At 46.5% G+C, this 21,315-nt stretch overlaps 1 protein-coding gene across 5 annotated transcripts in view; it reads left to right on the top strand.

The window, feature by feature from the left end:
• Window positions 1-21,315, top strand: part of Kctd1 (potassium channel tetramerization domain containing 1) — a 194,080-nt gene that overhangs the window by 145,309 nt on the left and 27,456 nt on the right. For all 5 annotated transcript variants that reach the window (NM_001100516.1, XM_039096741.2, XM_039096743.2 and 2 more), the window contains exon 2: window positions 6,816-6,994. In NM_001100516.1, coding sequence (NP_001093986.1) covers window positions 6,816-6,994 — 179 coding nt within the window. The remainder of the gene's footprint in view (window positions 1-6,815; window positions 6,995-21,315) is intronic.

Raw genomic sequence — 21,315 nt, 5'->3', positions numbered from 1 at the left:
CATTCCTCCCTCATTTTCTCTCATTACGTAGTTTTTCTTTTCTTTCTGCTTCCTGTCACCATGCCAATGAAGACAGCAGAAATGCTGTTGGGAAGAACAAGGAGAACGACTGTGCTCTGGAGCCCTGTACTCCCGCACTCAATTTAAAAAATCCCCCTGCTTGGGAGATCTCAAGTTCCAGGCTCAGGCTGCGCTACATGTTCGGGCCTGGTCTCAAAAGTAAAAGACAAACAAAAGCCGACCAAGAGATGCCAAGCCCAAGCACAGCCCTGAACAGCAGCCAGCAGGAAGCATGCACACGCTTTTCTGCCCTCGACGGAAACTTTAGACGTGTCGCGAATTGCTCTTCCAACGTATGAAGAAAAAGTCAAGCCCACGATATTCCGTCACCCACAATGACAGCCAGCGCCCACAGAGGCGATTTAAAATAAAATCCAAATGAATTTGAATGAATTACACAATTAAAACTTCAGGGTAATACAAACCTGTAATCCTGGCAGTCAGGAGGCTGAGGCTGGAAGAGCAGGAGTTCAAGCCCAGACGTAGCTATACAGTGAGTTCGAGGTCAGCCTCATGGTGCAGGACAAGCCTCAGATGCCCAGCAGGCTCCACAGTGAGCAATATCACACTGCTACAGACAGCTCCACCGAGCCCAGAGAGCAAACTGTTAGCTCCTGCTTCTTCCTCATCCCCATTTGCAGGCGTAAGGATGTTCTATTGAGATTTTTTGAAGGATGGGACACGTGAGTGGTTGAAACCTGGTGTAATGAAATGACAGCTCCTAGTGTGTAGCTTTCCCTCTCCGAGACTTCAGTGAAGCTCTTGGGAGCTCTCCTGCTAGTGAGCCAGTCTTGTCCGTATCTTATACACTGGGGCTCGGGTTATGCTGTCCCCTGGACCTTTCCGCTGTCCCTCCCAACCGCACTCCGGGCTTAAGTGAGTCTCCATGATGCGGCATGTCATCTGGCCTTCCTGTTCCCGAGTCAGTCGCTTGCTGATTTTCCCCCAGAGACCCACAGTCCAGAGCCAGCTTTCCTCAGACTTCACTGTGTTGTCCAGCATCTCGGACCATCCCTGACACCCAGAGATGTCAATATCGAGGGAGGGAGGGAGGGAGGGAGGGAGGGAGGGAGGGAGGGGGGGGAGGGAGGAAGGAAGGGAGGGAGGGAGGGAGGAAGGGAGGGAGGGAGGGAAGGAGGGCAGGAGGGAGGGAGGGAAGGAGGGCAGGAGGGAGGGAGGGAGGGGGAGGGAAGAAGGAAGGAAGGAAGGGAGGGAGGGAAGGAGGGCAGGAGGGAGGGAGGAAGGAAGGGAGGAAGGAAGGAAGGAAGGGAGGGAAGGAGGGCAGGAGGGAGGGAGGGAGGAAGGAAGGGAGGAAGGAAGGGAGGGAGGGAAGGAGGGCAGGAGGGAGGGAGGGAGGGAAGGAGGGCAGGAGGGAGGGAGGGAGGGAGGGGGAGGGAAGAAGGAAGGAAGGAAGGGAGGGAGGGAAGGAGGGCAGGAGGGAGGGGAGAGGGAGGAAGGAAGGGAGGAAGGAAGGGAGGAAGGAAGGAAGGAAGGAAGGGAGGGAGGGAAGAAGGGAGGAGGGAGGAAGGAAGGGAGGGAGGAAGGAAGGGAGGGAGGAAGGAAGGAGGGAGGAAGGAAGGGAGGGAGGGAAGGAGGGAGGGAGGGAAGGAAGGAAGGAAGGAAGGAAGGAAGGAAGGAAGGAAGGAAGGAAGGAAGGGGTGTAGGCCACAGGACAGGACAATAACTGCATAGCTTACAGAAAGGTGTTTTCAGAAAGTTTTCTGTGTGATCAGCTTTCAGAACACGCTTCCATGCCCTGACTTCACCTTTAGGTTTCTGGGGAGACGGCTGTTGTGCGGTGGGTAGCATCAGTTCTGTCTAGGTATTCAGTGTCTACACAAAGAGGAGGAAGCATCCACTCTGTGTCTGGCCACCTCTGCCTTGGATCTCACTGGGAGCTCAGTGAGTAAAGTACTTGCCTTGCAAGCCTGAGGACCAGAGTTCGAATCCCCCAAGCCCACATGAGAAAAGAACGGATCATGCTGCTGACACAAGTTCAAAAACCCAGGGTCGGCGAAGCTGAGACACAAGCAGCCCTAGGGCTCACCAAGCCTACCTGGCAAGTTCCAAATGCATGAGAGAGTGCGTCTCAAAGAGCAAAGCGTAAGATGTCCTCAGAATGGCAACTCCAGGGCGGCCTTCGCTTCTATGTGCATTTGCACACACATGCACACCCTCATACATGTACATGAACATGAATGCAAAAAGGAAAAATTAAAGGTCTTACCTAAGGGAGCAGGTGCTGGACATGAGATACACTGGGACGGGGCAAGAGTCTAGGAGAAAACCCAGGAAGGTTCAGAAGACCAATTCTAATTCTTACCCTTTCAGACTAAGCCCTGCCCCCCCCCCATGCCCAGATGAAGAAATGCTGGTTTCATTTTAAACTTAGCAGCAGCCACCCATTTGTGATCTACAATGTAAATGATGGATACCCGGAAGTCTGGAATCCTTAACCAATCAATTATGCTTTGAATTTTCCTTCTTCTGTGCAGACCTGGCAGTGTTGGAGCTGAGCTGAATGAGGTCACAGTCTAACTACAGTATTAACCCTGCAAATCTGCTCATTTCCACCAGAGCACCCTCGGGCAGCATAGAGAATGTGTCCAATTGAAACTCTGCAGTGCTGTGATGGTCTGAATTGTAACAGGTGTGTGTGTGTGTGTGTGTGTGTGTGTGTGTGTGTGTGTGTGTGTGCATGCTAGTGTGTGGATGTGTGTTGTGTAGTCAGGGAATCACTTTCTAATAGGAAGGCACATAATAGGTATCTCTTAAAAGTGGTTTCTTATTGCCTTGTGAGGGTGTGGGTGTGATGTGTAGGTGGGGGATATGATACCTGCATGCGTGTGTGAGTCTGTGGATGTGTGCATATGCAAGTCACAGCATGCATGTGGAACTCAGACGGCAACCTGGGGACTTAGTCCTCGACCTCCAGCCTTCCTTGAGGAAGGGTCCCTGTGCTGGCTAGGTTTATTTCAGCCGAACTCAGGGTATAGGAATAGGAGAAGGAGGAACCTTAATTGAGAAGATGCCTCCGTAAGATTGGGCTGCAGGCAAGCCGGAAAGGCATTTTCTTAATTAGTAATTAATGTGGGAAGGTCCAGCCCATTGTAGTTGGGCCACCTCTGGGCTGGTGGTCCTGTGTTCTTTCTCCATGGCCTCTGTATCAATTCTTGCTTTAAGGTTCCCGCTGTGACTTCTTTTCCTGGTGCCCCACATAAACGCTGTCCTCCTCAGCCTGCTTTGGTCAGGATGCTTCATCATAGCCATAGTAACACTAACTAAGACAGAAATCGGTACCAGGATAGTGGGTCCTGCTGTGACTGTGTTGTTTTGGGAAGGATTGTGGAAGGACTTTGGAACTTTGGGCTAGAAAAGCCATTGAGTATTGAGAGCCCAGAGAGCTGTTATGAAGGAGCTTGGAAGATGAGAGTGTTGAGATCACTGTGACAATAGAGGCTTGTGATGGGTCAGAGGGAAGCAAAGACTCCACCAGACCATTTGTGTGAAGAATCTGCAGTTATCTGTTCCGTTGGAGCTGGAGTCGGCTGTGATTAACACAAGACCAGAACCATATAGTCAAACCTGGGCCTTTCTGGGCCAATGGATGCGGGTCAACTAGGACTGAAGAATCGGCTGTGATTAAGAAGAGACTGACATCATTGCCTTGAATTCTGAGAAGCGTTTTCTCAGAGTCACACAGATGCTGTGTTCCAGAGGTGGATAATGTTGTACCTCCTTCAGGGAGCTGAACTTGGTAGTGAAAGAGTCACCCAGGTGGTACTGGATTTGAAGGGGCCATAGAGAGTAGTTGAGGCCTGGCTCTGTGTTCCTGAAGAGAGCCCAGGAGAGGCTATTGGCGAAAGTGCAGCCCAGTTGTAGCAAAAGACCCCAGCATTGTAGAGATACCATGGGATGACCACCATCACCACCATCACCACCACCACCACCACCACCACCACCACCACCACCACCACCACCACCACCACCATCAGCACCAGAGCACACACAGGCAGCCAGAGCCCAGAACAACCCACACGTACTGCAGACAAGTCCACCCAGAGAAGTGATTCAAACCCTTGAGAGGAGCTCAGAAGATCGAGAGTGGATCCCAGACATTGGGCGTTGAATTACTTGAACAGTTATAATTTGATTTTGCTTTGATTGTGACTGTGCCCTGGTTCTTCCCCTCTTGAAAAGAAAATATTTAACTTGTTTTTTAATCTATTTTTATTTTGCAGGGGCCCACGATTAAAAAGCTTGAATTTTTAAAAGAGTGAATTTTTTAAGTGTTTGAATTTGTATGGCCTATGGGACTTTCTGAGTTTGAAAATGTTTTACACTGTGACGTCAATGTTAATGGGCAGTCTTGGGGATGAACAGAGCCAGGAAAGGTTGTGACTTAACAGGGATGTGTTCGTGCCACGTTAACAAGGGGTCGGGTGTACTGGGTAGCTTTATGTCAACTTGACACAAGTTAAAGTCATTTGAGAGGAGGAAACTCAGTTGAGAAAATGCCTCCACAGATTGGGCTGCAGAGCATTTTTTTAAATTAGTAATTGATGGGGCTGGGGTGCTCTACCCTTTGTGGATTGGTGATTCTGTGTTCTATAAGAAAGCAGGTTGAGAAAGCCATGGAGAGCAGCCCATAAGCAGCACCCTTCCTTGGCCTCTGTGTCATCGCTTGGCCTCTGTGTCATTGCCGCCTCCAGGTCCCTGCCCTGTGTGCGTTCCTATCCTCACTTCCTTCAGTGATGTGTAAGCCAAATGAACCTGAACCCTTTCCTCTCCAACTTGCTTTTGATCAAGATGTCTCACCGCAGCTATAGTAATGCTACCTAGGACGAGTCATTTGTTGATTGGGTCGTACACCAGACTGGCTCACTCAAAATCTCCCGGGCAGTCTCCTGCTTCTCTTCAGGGGACAGTAGGAACATGGGGGGTTACAGACTCGTGCTACCAGGCCCAGCTGTGTATGAATTCTAATGGCATTCCTCATGCTAACACAGTTTATTTACTACATCTCCACGGGCCTTGATCACTTTTTAAGGGTAAGGTATATTTTCTCTCGGGGAACTGCGATTGCTACTTCTGGCACTTTTTAACCTTAATATGTTCCGCCATCTGCGATTTTGTTTAGTTTTTTTCTTTTCCTCTGCCTAATAACCCTTTCAGCTCCTTTTCCTTATGTGTTCCAAGCACCCTTTTGTGTTCTTAATTTCTATTTTGCGTTATTGAAAAATACGGTAAAGAATACCCCAGTGAGTACCCATGAATTTGCCACCTGATTTAGGAGCTGAGAAATGAACTCTCTCCAAGTGACAGTTTCTGGGCTCTGTTTCATGTAGCATACAGAAGGGCACCACACAGATGGTAAAGGTTTTGTGAAAGGCGCCATCCCCCCCACCCTCCCACCCTTCTCCACCCCCCCTTCATAGCGGCTGCCTGGGAAAGCAGGCCCAGTCGAAGTCTCACTTGGACTTGTGCTTTCACTAAGAGGTCTACCGGTTAAGCTTCAGGTAGCTCTTCAAGCTGTTCCAGGATCAAGAAACCTATGACTTTTGCAAGTATATATTTTATCATGTGGTACTTCAAGGCTGAGCAACTTCCTTCTGTAATCTCCATCAGAGCCATTTTCCAGAATCTTCTCGGTATACCCAGCACTATTTTTGTCATGCACTGTGTTTGCAAACAGTCTCTGTCTAAATTACAGACTTGAGGGGGTGTGTGTGTGGCCACTCTTACAGAATGCTCTTTCAGTTCTGTCCTCAATTGATCACCAATTAGATCATCGAATTGGTGACTCTAAATAGCTGACCCCTGTGGAGCGCCAGAAACTTGATGTAACTGCCTGTGGCTGGGAGTCAGCTGCAATGTCTAAGCGTTTCTGCTGTATCACGGGATGACTGGCCTCCTCTCTGTTCTTGGAGTGCAGTTCCTTGCACATGTCCCTGTACGGCCACAGCACGTCCCGCATGCTGCCCTCATCCTGGTCCGTTTGCTTACATCATACTTCCTGCTGCTGTGACTACACATCATGGGGACAGCATTGCCTCATCCTCACCTAGGGAGCCTGCTCTCTTCAGGGGTCAGGCGCACAGCAAAGAAGCTTGTCTGTGAGCTCTGAGAACATATTTATCACTTGGGGGTTCTGTTGTTTGAAGCACCCCAGAGTCACAGATCCCAAGGAAGAGAACTGGGGATCTGATTTTTTTTAAAAAGTCTATTGAGTGATAAGTCCACGGTGCCTCTTCCAACAGCTGACAGAACTGCACAGCATCTCTTTAGTGACTGACAAAATGGAACTGTAGGAAACCGTCTTACAGAACACACATGGCGGAAGGTCTGCTCTGGTTCCTTGTGCATAGCAATGAGGAGGTTTCAGAGACAAGTATAAACCACACGTGTTTTATTTGGGTGTGCATTGTTTTAAGCACTGATTATCTTTTCATTTGAAATGAATAGGATTTCTCCACAAGCCACTTGTTATTTGCATAATGTGAAAATTCACTTGTATAACAAGCCCCAAAAGACATCAGAACTAGATCCCGAGCACATGAAGTTTCCTTTTTTTGTTTTTCTGTTGCAGGGGGTTTGTTTTGCTAATAAATCATTAGAGCAAAAGTGAGAGAATCTGCTGTTTCCCGGCTTTTCTTGCAATTGGTCACCATTGGCACTCACTCATTTCTTATGAGCTGTCTCCCAGTTACAGTAACGACAGAAACCATATCAAAAATGTGCTTCTCTCTCCGTAGGACAGTCGGCCCAATATGTCAAGACCTCTGATCACTAGATCCCCCGCATCGCCACTGAACAACCAAGGCATTCCAACTCCAGCACAGCTCACCAAGTCCAATGCTCCCGTCCACATTGACGTGGGCGGCCACATGTACACCAGCAGCCTGGCCACCCTCACCAAATACCCCGAATCAAGGTAACTGCAAAAGGGATGTCATTCTCACGAGTGCATGCATGGGATGCTCAGAAGTGTGGACTGGCCACTGCCAAGTGCAAGATATGACCTGCACGGGTTGCCCAGGGCTGTGGCTGCCTGGCCTCCACAAGCTGGGGTAGAGAACATGTCCATAAGTCAAGTTTGGAGTGCCATGCATTATGTGCCTGTCATTCCATTGTTCAGTCGCCCAAGGGAGAGGGTCACAAATTCAAGGCAAGTGGGGCTACATAGTGAGCTCAAGGCCTTTAGGGACTGTAGAATGAAACCCAATCTAGAAATTAAAAATGATGCAAGCAAGGTGAAATTAATAATAATAATAATTATAATTATACCTAAGGCCTCAGCTTAACTCATGTCAAGGTGGAAGGAGAGAGTCCTGAGGGTTGTTCGTTAAGTTCCATGTGTATACCGTGGCATGCGTGGGCTACTGCACGCACACGTGCACACACACAGAGACAGAGAGAGAGACAGAGACAGACAGAGACAGACAGACAGACAGAGACAGACAGAAAGGGGGATGGAGAGAGAAAAAAATAATGTTTGTAGCCTCAACAGAAAAGAGTGAATAAAAATCATAGCTACTGTGAAAATGTTATGGAGACTGGTGTGGTAGTTTTTCAGATCTCTCTTGACCACCTAGTAGTATATGAAATAATTTGAAAACTGGGGTGAAAAGGGTAGAAAAATGTTTCTCTTGGTTACCTGATTCAATTTCCATAATAAAAATGAAATGGCTATAGCGTAGGTTTATGTGTTATCCACAAAGCATTATGGTCCTGTCAGTCAGCTGTTAGAGCAGGTGTGACTCAAAAGCGCTAAGGTGACGCAGGGTCACATGGTCACAGTGGCTGAAGTTCTCAAGGGTATGACTCTACAATTCTCGTTCTTTTAAAATAGTACCTGCTTGTATTCCTTGCCACCTTCTGTTACCACTGACACCAACCACAGACAGTCGCTGCTGGACGAGGTGTTAAGTCCAAAATATATGCAAAGGTCCAAACCCTGTCCGTGGGTGTCTGGCAGGTCAGTGGCCTGGTCTGGTGGCATTTCACGTTGGTTTGCTTTCTAAACTTCCTATATAAGGGGGAAGTTAATGCGGCTTGAGGGGCTTACTTCTGAAGTACATAGGAGAGAAGTATTTCTGATTTGGCACATTTTTGAATTTTAGTATATTTGTCTATATCTAATGAGCTATATGGGGGAAGGGGGCCCATATTTCAACATGAAATTCATTTACGTTTCATATATATAATTTTACACACATGTCCTGAGGATCATTTTTGTATCATATTTTTAATAATTCTATGGATGAAACAAACTTTCATGCTGTGGAATTTTCCATGTGGGGTTATTATGTTTTCTCTCAAAAGGTCTTGGGGACTGTGGGGATAGCTAAACTGGTAAGGCGCCTGCCACAAAAGCTCAGTCCAATCCCCAGAACTCACATAGAACACCTGGCTTTCCTATGAGCCCAGTGGTCTGCTGTAGCCACCTGGGAAGAGAGAACTTCAGTTACGGAATTGCCTAGATCAAACGAGCGTGCTTGTGAGGAACTGTCTTGACTATAATACATATTAGAAAGTCCAGCCCACTGTGGGCATTACCGTCCCTAGGCAGGTCTTCTGGGTTGTATAAGAAATATAACTAAGCATGAGCCTTCAAGCAAGCCAGCTGGCAGACAGCATTCCTTTAAGGCTCATGTTTGAATTCTGCCTCGACTTCCTTCAATGTTTTATTGTGGCCTAGAAAAATGAGCTAACTAAACCCTTTCCTCCTCTAAGTTGCTTTTTGTCAGATTATTTTATCACAGCAACAAAATGGAAATAGAACACTAGCACCAGGGAGGCAGAAATAGGTGAACCCTTGGGACTCATTGGCCGACCAGATCATCAGACAAGCTCTGGGCCAATGAGAGACCCTGTCTCCAAAAACCTGCTCCTGAGGGATGGCAGCCAAGGTTAACTTCCAGCCTCCTTACTCATGTGCATCCCTTGAAGCACTACGAACATACAAGAACATATAGGTGTGTACACTCAAATAGATGTATAGGTACTAAACTTTGGCACACACGGGCATGGGTTTATGGACCACTAGCCTATGCCTTAAGCGACTGGTTTTCTTCTATGTTGCTCAGTGGAGGTGCATGGGTCTTTCCAGAGTCTGATGTTCTGAGAGGTTCAAGCCTTTGGAGAGCTCTGGATCCACTTGGCCTTTGGGTAGTTGTAGAAGATAAAAGGTTAACCACTCTCTTAGTCGGTTGATGTCCCATGGAATTTTCCACTCACCTCCTATGGGTACTGCATAGCTTAGGAATGAACGGCAGTTAATGTCTCATTTGGAGACTTCCCTAGCCTATCTTTCTATGAATATTCCTCCAGTCCATGATTTCGACTCTCATTATGCATCTCCTGAATGTAAATCCAATTCCATAGGTTTCTTTGCTCTCTCTACCTGCTTGGTCTCTTAGAGTTCCCAGCTGCCACAAGCAGCTATTGAGCACCCAAAGAAAGGACAGCCAGTATTGACACCTCCCCGCCTTTGGCATACATTACACACTAAAACTTTGAGACATAGAACCAAAAAAAAAAACTGTGTAAAATTGATTTTTATATCACTTTCTTTTCATGTTGCAACGATATTTGGATTAAATAGAAATATATTTCAGGCAAATTTTTCTTATTTTTATTTTTCCCATGTGGCCGCTGGAAAACGTAAAATTGCTTCTGTATCTTCTTTTCTGTATGAAAGTATTGATGGAGGAATATATGCTTTTATGGAACGAATCAAACCTGCGCTTTCCCCATCCCAACACCTTCATACATCAAACATATAACTTTTTCTCAGCAACATAATTTAAAGAGGCAGACTCATTGAATGCTTTTCTCGATTTTCTTGTTGTTTCCATTCACCATTTGCCCATGATATCATGGCAGCTACAATTGTTTTGTTTTCTTTTGATCGTTCAGAGGTCAAACTTGGGTCCCTGTACATGGTAGGCACATGTCCTATCCCCCAAGCTTCACCTCCAGCCTGAGCAAAAGTAATCTGCTTCGTTGTTATCTGTGTTTACGGGCAGGCTCCATCCTCTGCACGGCAGTTGTTGATGGGTTGGTAGGATCCCATGGCCGAATACCTGCCTTCTCTCATATAGAACAGGTACAAATACATCATTTTATAAGGCTGTTCATCGCATGTGATTACAGGGAGTGCCTTCTAGTCCTTTGTTCAGCAATTGCCTCCTCTCAAGCTGTCTTCCAAATTCCCAGAGCTTCCTTTCCACAGCTAGGAGACGGCCTGGCCCGGCCTCCTTCCTTCTCTCTGCCATACGAAACTTCTGATTCCATGGCTTTTACACCTAAAGCAAAGACACTGGTTGGATCACACTGGCTTAGTCTTCATTTGGTTGTGTGTGTTGCTCTGCCCTTCCTTGGTTCTTGTGACACTTCTGTAAGTCATGAAGTATTCATCTCAAAGAAGCTTCAGAGAGGGGCTGACACACAGATTTTAGCAGTGAAAGACACATAGAAGGATTTGTGTGATTTTCCTCTTAGGTGTCAAGTGCCCCTAACAAGTTCTGTGAAGATCCACAACCCAGTCAACCCAGACAGGCCAACTTCATTACCCATGGACATAGGATTATTCGCAACTCTAGTCACATTCCCTAGATTCTTGGGTGCTTTGAACTCTTGCCTCCCTGAAGGACTCCCCTTTCTGTACCCACTCAGAGCTCCTGGTTCCTTTCTAGCTGCTTCTTCTGGTGCAGTGGCTCTGAAGGAAGGGGGATTCTAAGATTACAGCAAAGATCTCTAGTTAAAGAAATTCTGATCTGTAAGTAACAAATGGCCTTAAAAGATGTGAGTTAGAAGATGTGAGGGGGTGCATAGTTTGGGGTGCAGCACTTGTGAGGGATCTGAATCTGAGCCCAAGTACTCACAAAGAGAGGAAGGGAAAATGCTGGGAGTCTCCAACTGGGATTACAGCTTGGAGTCAAAATCCACAAGAACACCTGCTTTCAATCTGTAATAACTTAACACCAATTACATTTAAAGGAAAAACAAAAACAAAACAAACCACGAACCGAAAACTAGACCAAGGAAAACAGCTCACACTGTTTCCCTAGCACTTGGGAGGCTGAAGTAGAAGCATATTGTGTTCAAGGCTGAGATGGCTTACAAAGGGGGCACTTTTCCAAAAACCAACAAAACCTGAACAGGGATAGTCGACCGCCATGAATATGTAAAGATGGGTGGTCAGAAGTCAGCAAACTAAGACTCCTGGGTCTGCTGCCCATTCTCCCAAATAACGTTTTACTAGGGACAACAACAAAGAAAAAGTTAAAAAAAAAAAAAAGTCACCATCAATCATTTTCAGCTGGACCTGGTGGTACAGGCTTGTAATCTGAGTTACTCTACTCAGTAAATAGAGGCGACAGGTTTGGGAGTTCAAGCCCAGCCTGGGCAACTTATCAAGACTGTCTCAAAACCAGAACAAAAATTTAAGAGGGTGGGGAACTCTGGGAATGTAGCTCAGTGGTAGGGAACTTGCCCAACGTGCCTGATCAGAGCCAGTACCACTTTGGAAGGGGGCCGGGGGAGTAAGTGGATGGAATCAGGATTTTCCACAGTGGTCTGCTCACTTGATTTATACAGTGCGAGCATCTGATGGGAGGTGTCTGTAGATGCTCGTTCTCTGGGCTGTGCAGATTTGAAGGGCAGATCTGGTTGACTGGCTCAACAACACTGAAGACACTTTATCAACACCACTGATAGTGAGAGATTGAAATATTATAATAATTTGTTTATTAAACCCTATGCCAAATCACATGGGCTTCCTGAAGATCTGCTCTGGGCATATGTGTATGGTGACATCCGTCCAGCGATCATTTTAGGACTTGTCTGAGGTCAAAGTTGGGTCTTTTGTGTTTTTCACTGTCCCTTCTAGCAAAAGCAATTTCAGTGGTGTTCCGCTTATATTTATTCAGATGTGAACCCTTTCAAGTGGGGAAGTGGGCTGGACCACATAGTTAATAGGATCTGTGGGGTGGGAGTGAAGTGGGGGTCCCGGTGGAAATAGTTCACTGTCTGGCTGGGAGCGTTCAGACCCTAGTTCCCTGAGCCATCTGAGCTGATGGCTTGACAGAGCAGTTGTATATTTTAAACCCAGTACATGAGTTACCTCCCACGTAAGCAGATTATGCCAATGCATATCTAAAATAGTCGCTGAGTTACTAAGCATCCGGGGCTACGTAGGTAGCTGCAGAACTCAAAAGACTCCTCTTACAGTTGGAGTTGCCGCTCATGGCCGCCCGAAGGGCGTGTGCACTCAGAGCTTTGGGCTGGAGGAGGCAAGCACGTGCCCCTGCCAGCAGAGTTCTGTCTTCTGGTGCGCACCGTGCTCGCGTGAGGTAGACATCGTAGGATCGATTCAGTGGTGCTGCACGCACTGAGAGCGAAGCCAGTCAAGTGTACCGTGGGAGGGTTGGAGAGGCCAGGTTTGTGAGTTCTAGGCCACCCTACATTGCATACGTCTGTACACTGTCTCAAACAAAACCACCTAAAATATGGACCTGGGCAGGTGGCTCAGTGGTTAGGAGCATCTGCTGCTCTTCCAGAGGACCTGAGTTTGGTTCCCAGAACCCCCTTGAGTGGTTCGTAAACTCCAGAGGATCCACATCGTCTTCTTTATTCCCCAGGCACATGAACTCATGCAGGAATATACACACGGTTTTAAATGTTTAACTATACACCTAGTTTTAAATGCATTTTTTTAAACCCTGCACTGCTGTTGCCGTGACAGGGCATGCGCAGTGACCAAGGAGCATGAACTGGCTGAGCCTTAGATTTTGGAAGTGTGGAGTTTCCCAGGGGCGAAGGGTGGAGTCCTCTTCTGTCACCTACCTCTGTTTTACTGTCCTACTTTCCCACAGTTCTCCTCTGGGATACAGGCGAACAAATGAAAAGTTGAACAATGTTTAAACAATGAACCTGGCTTTTTTTTATTTAGTGCTGGGAGAATCATCCTTTAGTAAGATGTGCTATACAGTGCGGGATTCCTGGGCCACCAGGGAACAAGGCGGGCCTTGCTTTCAATGTGGTCAGACTTGGGAAGTGTTGTCTTAAAGTATACAGTAGAGGAAAGAACACAGTGGTGTCTATACCTCTCCCCATCACTCTCTGGCACCCCTGGATGGGTGGTTTTGTTTTGAAAGAGGGCAGCCAAGCACAGTGGAGCACCTCTGTAACCCCAGCACTTGAGAGGTGGGGAGGAAGGATCAGGAGTTTCTGACTATGTCTGCTATACAATGAGTTTGAGCTAGCCTAGGCTGTTCCAGACGCTGTCTTTTAAAAAAGAAAAGGAAAGATTACTGCACAGGCTAAGTAGATCCTCTGGGGAATTAACTTGCCCCCGATATTAAATCTAAAGATAATTTTATTTTCACATCTCTCCCCCCCCAACCCCAAGAAACATCTATTTGTCTGGGGAAAAAAAAAACTAACTCAAAAGTCTAATCTGTATTTTAATTCACACTTGGAAGCAGAATTTGCTAGCATGCTGAGTCATACGTGATCTGTTTGTCTCCCATGCCCTGTAGTGTATCTCTGCATTGCTACATGGGGAATCACCACATTGCCCTGTTGTCCCAGCAGACAGGAACCACAGGACACCTGAGCTGCAGGCCCCGGGGGTGGGGTGGCTTCCCCCACAACGATGCTTGTGACTGTCATCTTTCATTTTTGCACATTTTGACTGAAGTGGTGGATTAAGAGCTGCTGAAATAAATGTGTGTAGAAGCAGATAATGCCTTAACCTAGTGCTCCTTCTTCCCGGTCAGATCCGGAAGAGGGCAGCCCCCCCACCCCCCGCTTGCATGCATGTACCTGTCGGCACCCTGATGTTAGACCCACTCAGGAATAACAGCAAGAAACAATTCAAGGCTGAACCACAGGTCGTAAGGACTTTAATTATGTCCTGATGTGTCAAGAACTCAACTTCCTATGAACACCTTCCTGTTAGAAACCCATCTCTACAAAGCTCTTCTCCCTTCTGTTCCAGCCTTGTGTCCTTGGGGCCCAGCGCTGTGATGTGATTCCTTCAAGGTATAAACCAGAAGGCGTTTTTTCAAGTTCACTTTCTTCAGGGGCAAATAAGGAGCCAGAATAACAGGCAGGTGACCGGTAACTCCTCTAACTGAAGCCGCCTCCTCCTCCTCCGCCTCAGGAGCACAGACTTCTGGGCACGCTCTGCTGCTCATTTCATGTGTAGTTCTCAGGGAGGAGGGGAAGTCCTCGACTTCTCGTGAGTGTGTGTGTACATGTTAGTGTGGGTAGGTGTTCGTGTGTCTGTGTGCACACATGCCAGAGGCTGACACTAGATGTCTTTTTTATGGTTTTCTACATTACCTTTAAATACTTTTATTTATTCTTTGAGAACTTGATACAATGTACTGAATCATATTCATTCCTTCCTTCAAATCCTCCCAGACCAGATCTTCCCCCAACTCCCTAACCATCCAATGTCACCTTCTTTCTATCTCTCTGAACAAACAAGTAAAAACCCATGAAGTCCAGGTTTTGCTGGCTGATCACTCCTGGGTGTGGGGCTTGCCCTGGAGCGTGGGAGAAATATTAAGCATTTCGTCACTGAACCACTTTCTCTTATGCAGCACAATCGAGGACCCCTTGGTTAGAGGCAGGACTAGGGTTTTGTTCGGCCTGAGCTTGTGTGAGTCTTCTGCTGTGCAGCCTCCCATCGTGTCTGGAAAGGTTTCCTTGAAGTCATCTGCCACCTGTGACTCTTACAAGCCTCCTGCCCCTTCCACATAGATCCCATAGCCTTTTGGGCAGCTATGATGTAGACATCCCATTTAGGGCTGAGCATGCTTAAGTTACTTCGTCTCTGTACAGTTATGCGTTCCTGTGTTAATTTCCATTTACTGCAAGAAGAAACTCCTCTGATAAGTTTGAGTGGCACCCTCATCTATATGACGAGTGTCATTAGGAGTCATTTTGTTGCTCTGTTCGTGTAGCAGAGTAATGGTAGTAGTTTCCCACAGGGCCCGTGACCTATCTAGCCTCGGTTCTTTGTGACAGGGTCTCTTGTTGAGCCTGGAGCTCACTAAGGTGGTTCAACTGGCTGGCCAGAAAGCCCCTTAGATCCTCGTGTCTCTTCCGATCCCAGCACTGGAATTGGAGATCTGTACTGCAGTGCCCAGCTTTGATGTGGGCTCTGCAGTGAAACTTGGCTTCTCCTTGCAAGGCAAACGACTTACCAACTCATCCAAACTCTTCAGTCTTAACACAGCCCCTGAAATCCTTAAGTGTCACAGAGTTTGGGCACCTCATGTATGGGGACAGAGACGGGTAAGTGTCCTCAGGCTGGTGCTGTGCATGCAATGGTGTGGCCACATACAGTCTGGTAAAAACCAGCTTTCCTTGCTGATTATGCCATGAGTCATACTGCTTGGGACAAAGAATTCTCAGCTTTCATTTTTCATGATGAATAGCACCACTGAGAATGCCAAGGTTACTTTTGCTGTTTTCAATCTTTTCATGTTTCTTTTCATCATACAAAAGTTATAACATTCCTTATCTACTCATTCGTTTGAAAATTAAGTCCTTTGGGGGAATTTCTTACAGGATTAATAGACGGGAATATGATCCATCTCACTATTTTTTTTCTTTTTTTCTTTTTCTTTTTTTTCTGAGCTGGGGACCGAACCCAGGGCCTTGCGCTTGCTAGGCAAGCGCTCTACCACTGAGCTAAATCCCCAACCCCCATCTCACTATTTTTAAGAACAGTTCCATTGAAGTAGCTTCAGCTTTTAAGTGGTTCCTCCATGCAGCTCAGCCCACAGATTTCAGATACTGCTTTTCAGGGACTGACTGGTTTTTAAAGAACCTCGTTGTTTCTGCCAGTCACTTATGTGGATATATAGATGGTTTCTGATTTTAAAAAAACCCAGCCAATATGAAAACATTCAAGACCGGTGAGATGGCTTGGTAACTAAAAATGTAATGGTGAGGTGGAGTGCCCAGAACTGTCAACAGGAGAGACTTGACTCCCTCAAGTTGTCCTCTAGCTGCTGGAAGTTAATAGAATCGGAGGGATAGAGAACCACTCTTTTCTGAGGATATAGTTACTGATAGGATTACCATGTTTCCATGTTCCTGTGGACAGTCCAATACCCATGCACATATGGGAGCACTAACTGGACTTGGTGGGTCATATATGATATATGTATCTGTGTATACATATATGTATATATATGTGTGTGTGTATATATGTAAATATGTATGTGTACACATGTATGTGTGTATATTTGTATATATGTATGTGTGTATATGTGTTTATATGTGTGTATATGTATATATGTATGTGTACATATGTATATATACACTAAAACATATACATATTTATATTCCCCATATAAATATACTTTACATATATATATTCTATATCTATTACATATATAAAGTATATATGTATGGTAAAGTTGGGATGGGGCATGCTGGAGGAATGGGAGAGAAATGGAAGATATATTTTATTGTATCCACATGTAAAATTCTCAAGAATAAAGAAAACAATTTTAAGTTGTCCTCTGACCTCATGTGAATGCTGTGGCATGTGTACATACTCCACTCTTTCACACATATTCTCACATACACATATAAGTATAATTAAAAATAACTATTTACATGAATTTCCAAAAGCCCAACTACCCTTTCGTCATGGGAACCCTTGAATGTAAGAATTTTTCTGCACAGCCTTATTCTCGCGTGTTCTGGTGGTTCTGATGTCATCCTGACCTCCTCGACCCGGAGGCAGAAAGGTCACTGCCGCACAACCGTGTCAGTGAGTTGTCGAATGTCATCAGGAGAATGCTGTTGTGTACAAGCACGAAGCCCTGAATCTGAGTCCCCAGAACTCACGTGAAGAGAGCAGGGGGTTGTTCCTTAGTCTCAATGCTCACACCTGAGACGGGAAACAAAGGCAGGGGAGTCCTCCAGCCGGCCTGGCACACAGAGCAGCAGACGACAATGAAGAGAGCGCATCCGTCTCATCTCGATGACTGACACCCAAGGCTGTCTTCTGACCTCCAAGGCTGTCTTCTGACCTCCGTGTGCACACCACACTCAAATCCACGAACACACGAACATACATACTGACACAAAACAAAAACTCAGTACCGGGTCCCCGGCAGTGACGCTGACCCTGAACAGTGACTCCAGGCGGCTTAGGGAGAAACATTCAGAGATGTGTCTGCCGTCCAGCGTGCTAAAGGACTTGTACCTCTGGGAGAAGTCTTGAATTATGTGAGCCAGCAGGGAGGGGGTGACATATAGCAAAAGGACAGACACCTCCAGAGTGAGTGCTGTTGGCCCTGCTGCTGCCAAGGGCAGAGGGCTGTAGCAGCCTCTGCGGGTGTCTCCCAAGCATACAACAGTAAGAGCTGTCTTTAAATCATGACCAGATAAACACTTTTCTGTGAGGGGACAATTAACGCCAGGTCTCATTACTAGCCAACACCAGCTAGCATTGCTCTGTATGTGATGCTGGCCTCCCAAGGGCTGAGACATGGGAATAAGTCACCATGCCTGGCTCTCCAGGTCACATTTTATTTTCACCTGACACTTTGAGTTGGTGGCTACTGAGTAGCATATGTACAGCATAATCTAGAAATATAAAGCTTCAGAGAGTGTACATCCAAAGGGCACCTCCCGCGGTGACCAGAAAAAGTATTTGGGTATCCTGAGAAGGCAGTTGGGTGACAAGGATGTTCAGTGCCCCCGTAAACGTGCCCGTGTGCGCTATTGACTCTGTGGATGAATATGCATTCCCAGCTCATCTCTCTCGGAGGAGTCAGGAAGAGGTCCGAGGTGGTCTCATTGGGAAGCCGGTTTCTGGGTGAGTTTTAGAGTTCATCACTCTAAAGTCATACAATCACAGAATGTATTCATTCCATTCATTCAACCACCTTTTGATATTTAAATGAGACTTTTGCTGTATAACTTTTGAGTGATGGTAGCACTAGTTTTGTGTGTGTGCTGGATAGTTTTATGTCAACTTGACACAGGCTAGCGTTATCTGAATAGAGAACCTCAATTGATACAGTGCCTCTATAAAATCCGGCTGTAAGTCGTTTTCTTAATTCATGATTGACGGGGAAGCCCACTGTGGATGGAGCATCTTGGGGCTGTTGGTCCTGGATGCTGTAAGAAAGCAGGCTGAGCAAGCCATGGAAAGCAAGCCAGTATATAGATAGCTTCCTTCCGTGGCCTCTGCACCAGCTCCTGCCTCCAGGTCTATTCTGTTGGAGTTCCTGTCCTGACTTCTCCAATGATGAACAGTGATATGAAGTGTAAGCAAAATAAACCCTTTCCTCACCAAGTTGCTTTGGCCATGGAGTTTCATCCCAGCAATTGTAACCTTAACTAAGACAGTAACTGTGTGTGTACGTGGTTGTGTGTGCTCGCGTGTGTGCATGCGCATTAGTCTATATATGAATTTGTATGTGTGGGATATGTATGCATTTATGTGTTCATTTGTATACACGTGTGGTATGTATGGATGTATACATGCACCATGTCTATATATGGCATACATGCATGTATATGTGCATTTGTATCTGCTTATGACAAGTATGCATGTCCATATGCATGCATTTATGTATGTGTATGATATACATATAGTGTGTGTGTTTTTGTATGCATATGGTGTTTATACATATAGTGTGTGCATTTGTATATGTGTGTGGCATTTACATGTGGCATGTGAATGTGCATGCATTTTTATATGTGTATGGTATTTATACACATAGTGTATAAATTTGTGCCATGTATCTTATATATGTATTTGTGTATGTGTGCAGCATGTATGCTGTGCGTGCATTTGGTATGTGTCTGGTATATATGCCTATGCTGGGTGTGTGCATTTGCGTCTCTGAACATGGGAGAGGGAGAAGCAGCACAGACGAGTTGAGGTGGAGTCAGCTCTTCTGTCCATTTTTCTGAGGATGTTAAAAAAGCACGAGGCAGGTTTCTTGGTAGTTCTTGTTCTTTTCATTAAACTCTGTTAAGCTTCTAGGATTCTCACTTAAACATACCAAGCAGAAGATTTAAATATTTCATTATAAGCCACTGTTTTGCTGGCATGATCACAAGTGGGGAAAACTGTTAAGTTGGAAATAGAAATGCTGGCTTGGCCATCGTCCTCTCGTATGATCAATATGATGCGCATTTGTGTGAGCAACGACTGTAGCATATTGTCAGTGATTTCCAACCGTCTGGAACCTCGAAGCAACAAAGGGAGTGTAGGCGCACCACTCACCAGCCTAGCCTCACTGATGGCCACGGGTATGAGGGAGAGGGGCCAGGGACAGACCCAGGGATCTGTTAGGCACGCAGAAGACGCAGGAATGTTGCACTGTGTTCTGTAATCAGACAGTCAGGTAGCCCAGAAGTAAGGGTAGAAATCAAGCAGTTAGAGTTACCCAGGACACATGCAAGGATGTGTCCAGTCATAAGAATGGGAGGGCCTGGGTGGTAGGATCATGGTAGAGTGCTTGGTTAGCATGCAGTACATGATGGGTTTGAGGATTTGACACCATAAGAAAGCAGAGAGGAGAAAGAGGAAGAAATGGAGGGCTCAAGAGAGGAAGATATGAAGGGAGGGAGGGAGGAACGCAACTACAGGATGGCAGGAGGGGACAGGGAAGGAGCTGGGGTTCTGAGACGGGGCGGGGGGCAGGTGCAGGACAGATGCAGGGCAGATTCCCACACCTGGTAAGTGATTTCTGCTCTTCGTTTGCTGGGAATGGAAGAACAGATATGGGGCAAGGACTTAACCACTGATCTGTATCCCCCTACTTGATATTTTAGTGTGCTTGAATGATTTTGGCACTGAGGGGACTTGGGACAGTGCAAAGATGGACAGGCTCCGAATCTCGGGGAAAGCAGAGCCCACTAGCTCAGCAGGCTGCTGAATAGTGCTACGACTCAGTTTCTTCACTGCTACAATCAAGTGTTCCTTGTATTAGGCAATTTTTCTTAATACTTAGTATTGCCACAATGAGAATTCAAGCAGATAATCTGTAAAATTTTCAGCAGGGTGTTGAACACACTCTCAATAAATGTTAGCTATTAGAGCGTTTTCCCCTCTGAGTGGGGATTATTACTGTAAAATGGAAAACATATTCTAGAGTTCTTAAATCAAGAAAGAAAGCCTAAGGAGTGTGTCAAGAATACCTCTAAATATAGAGCAGACTGCTGGGAGGAGAAGGGGGGCCGTGGAGGCAGGCTCGTGCACACATGTTCATGCTTGCCTGCTCAGACAGAAGGCGAGACAAAAACCTAAACAGACTGTGTTCACTGGAAATGCCCAGCTGGGCTCCAGGAAAAGTCATGACGATTTTGTCCTGGGCTCAGCCGAGAAAAATACCCATTCGTTCTAGAAACCATTGAGAATTTGCTTGAACCAGGAGTAAGCATAGGTGATGTCAAAATCTGTCTTCCAATTCAGCCTGATCCGTCAGAGAATTCTGATGGGGGCACAGCACCTAAGGGAAGGATGAGAATGGGCCAGCAGCAGCCGCAGCAGCAGCAGCAGCAGCAGCAGCAGCAGCAGCAGCAGCAGCAGGGGAGCTTCTGATCAGAACAGGGCTTTATAAAGAGACAAACGGCCATTGGGCAGTAAAGCAGAAGGGCCACGCCAGGCCCTGTGGCCCAGCTGCCTTATGGGAGTCCTGGCAGCATTATTTATCAGCTTGCTGCAGTGTCCTCACCTGCAAAGTAGGGAGCCTGAGAGTGGTGAGGAGTTGATTCCATGGGCCCCACAGAGAACAGTGAGTGTTTTATTACGTGTCTATGTGTTCCTTATAAGAATTCACTGTCTGACGGGATCCCAGTCCTCCAATTAAAACAACAAACAAATCAAAACTCCCTAAAGTGCTGAGAAGAGTGCTCCGGGGGTGAAGTACACGATGTGCAAACTTGAGGACCTGAACTCAGACCCTCAGCGCCCACATCCAAAGCTGCATGGTGGGGAACACCTATGTACCATCTCTGGGCAGTAATGACAGCCAGGCACCGCCTAGAGCCTGCTCAGCAGCCAGCAAGTCACTGAACCCAAGGTCCTGTGAGAGACCTTGTCTCAAACGGGAAGGTGGGGAAGCACATGAAGGTGACTCTTAGCACGGGCCTTGTCCTAGCATCCCGGTTTTGCAGATGAGGACATGTAGGCGTGTGTGTGTGTGTGTGTGTGTGTGTGTGTGTGTATACACAATAATAAAAGCATTTAAAACT

The sequence above is a fragment of the Rattus norvegicus genome, chromosome 18 (genome assembly GCF_036323735.1).
Source record: "Rattus norvegicus strain BN/NHsdMcwi chromosome 18, GRCr8, whole genome shotgun sequence".
Taxonomy (NCBI): Eukaryota; Metazoa; Chordata; class Mammalia; order Rodentia; family Muridae; genus Rattus; species Rattus norvegicus.
Note: the sequence above shows the minus strand (reverse complement) of the source record. Positions and strands in the feature narration are given on the sequence as shown.